Source organism: Drosophila nasuta, chromosome X (assembly GCF_023558535.2).
Source record: "Drosophila nasuta strain 15112-1781.00 chromosome X, ASM2355853v1, whole genome shotgun sequence".
In the NCBI taxonomy this organism is placed as follows: Eukaryota; Metazoa; Arthropoda; class Insecta; order Diptera; family Drosophilidae; genus Drosophila; species Drosophila nasuta.
In genome coordinates, this window is record NC_083459.1 from 4,413,892 (window position 1) to 4,415,640 (window position 1,749).

The window sequence follows — 1,749 nt, forward strand, 5'->3', positions numbered from 1 at the left end:
TTTTTAGTTTAAAGTTATTAAATTATTTTGTTTTTGGTTTTTGGTTTTGGATTTTAGGTTTTTTGTGTTTTTTGTTATTGCTTCGCTTCTTCACTTCGAGAGTCAACAGATCATTAGCGAAAAGTGGCTGAAATTCTTCAGCTATAAATTGTGCTGCGTGGCAGACCAGAAGCATCACAAGCAATTGGAGCTGCGCCCCGATAGCAACCAAAACAAAACAAAACACAACCAACTCAAAACTTCAATCAAGAACTTTACATCAACATGAAGGTAATTTAGGGATTAAAGAGTTTGCAAGCCACGAATTTAATCCTTTCATCCTTCTTCCGCAGGTCTTTGTCTGTCTGCTCGCTACCTTGGCCATGGCTAGTGCTGGACAACGCGGTGGTGCTGGCGGTGGCGGCTACTTGCCTGGCGGTGGCTTCGGCGGTGGCTCTCGCATTGGCGCTGGCCTCGTCTCGCATGTCTCCCAGGCCCATGGCAACACCAAGGTCCACATTGGAGGCGGCGGTGGCGGTGCTGGCAACTATGGCGGCGGTGCTGGTGCCTATGGCGGTGGCGGTGCTGGTGGAGCTGGTGGCTGGCAGGGAGGTGCTGGCGGTGGACGCGGTGCTGGCGGATGGCAAGGCGCAGGAGCTGGAGGTGCTGGCGGCTATGGCGGCGGCGGTGCTGGTGGCTGGCAAGGAGCTGGCGCTGGCGGCTCTGGCAGCTATGGCGGCGGTGCTGGTGCCTATGGCGGTGGCGGTGCTGGTGGCTGGCAAGGCGGTGCTGGTGCTGGACGCAGTGCTGGCGGCTGGCAGGGAGCTGGAGCTGGTGCTGGCGCTGGCGCTAATGCCTGGGGTCCACCGGCCCAGTTCGATTACACTGTGAACCATGGTGGTGCCGGTGCCGGTGGCTCTCGTGGTGGTGCTGGCTGGTGGAACGATTAAGTGTAGCATACTTACAGCAAAAATGTAAAATGAGCTTGATAACCGAATAAATGATTTGAATCCAAGCGGCAAATATCTTTTAGCTTTTTTAGCGTTACCAGATTTGTTAAAAATCGTTGATTAGTGCTTTCAACTAAAGCTTTACTTAAGCTTCGGCTACTTCCACGGCAGATGGCGCTAATGAGCAGACTTAAAATTGAGAGCATTGATTGCACTGTAGAGGGAGCCACACTATTGAAATGATTTACTCAATCATTGAATTAACAACTTAACATAAACTTTAAGTGGTCATTAAGTTCGAGTTTGTTGTCTAAGTATTTCATTACAAATGGCAGCAATCAAGAAACTACAGCTGTGTTCTTTAAAATAACAGTGCAACAGACGTTAAACTTTATAACGGATTTTATGTTTATATTCCTTAATGACTTAAGTTAAGTATGCATATTTCAAATTTGTATTTTTATGTATTAAATTGTATTATTGTTTTGCTTTATAAAAAAAACTTTTCATTTGATAACTTACCACCACGGTTGCTATTCCAAAAAAAATTTTTGGACCAAAAATTTGAAAAAAATGTACCAATTTTAGCAAAAATGTACCAAACATTTTTCACGAAAGTTTTTTTGTATTTCACAAAAATGTACCACACGAAAGATTTTTTATATTTCACAAATTGTGGTTCACAATAAATAACTGTTTACGTAGTGGGCCTTACATTGGCGCATACATATTTTCTCAATTATCCTGTCAATTGTCATCGCAAATCGACTGTATGCGATATTTTCCAGTGTTAGTCATAGTTCAATTTCTAACTGATACA

The 1,749-nt window shown here is 44.4% G+C and overlaps 1 protein-coding gene across 1 annotated transcript; it reads left to right on the plus strand.

The window, feature by feature from the left end:
• Positions 1-204: 204 nt before the first annotated feature.
• Positions 205-984, plus strand: LOC132796865 (uncharacterized). The gene is made up of 2 exons (XM_060808207.1): positions 205-270; positions 333-984. The coding sequence occupies exons 1-2, from the start codon at positions 265-267 to the stop codon at positions 927-929; spliced, it is 603 nt and encodes a 200-aa protein (XP_060664190.1). The 5' UTR covers positions 205-264; the 3' UTR covers positions 930-984.
• Positions 985-1,749: the final 765 nt, after the last annotated feature.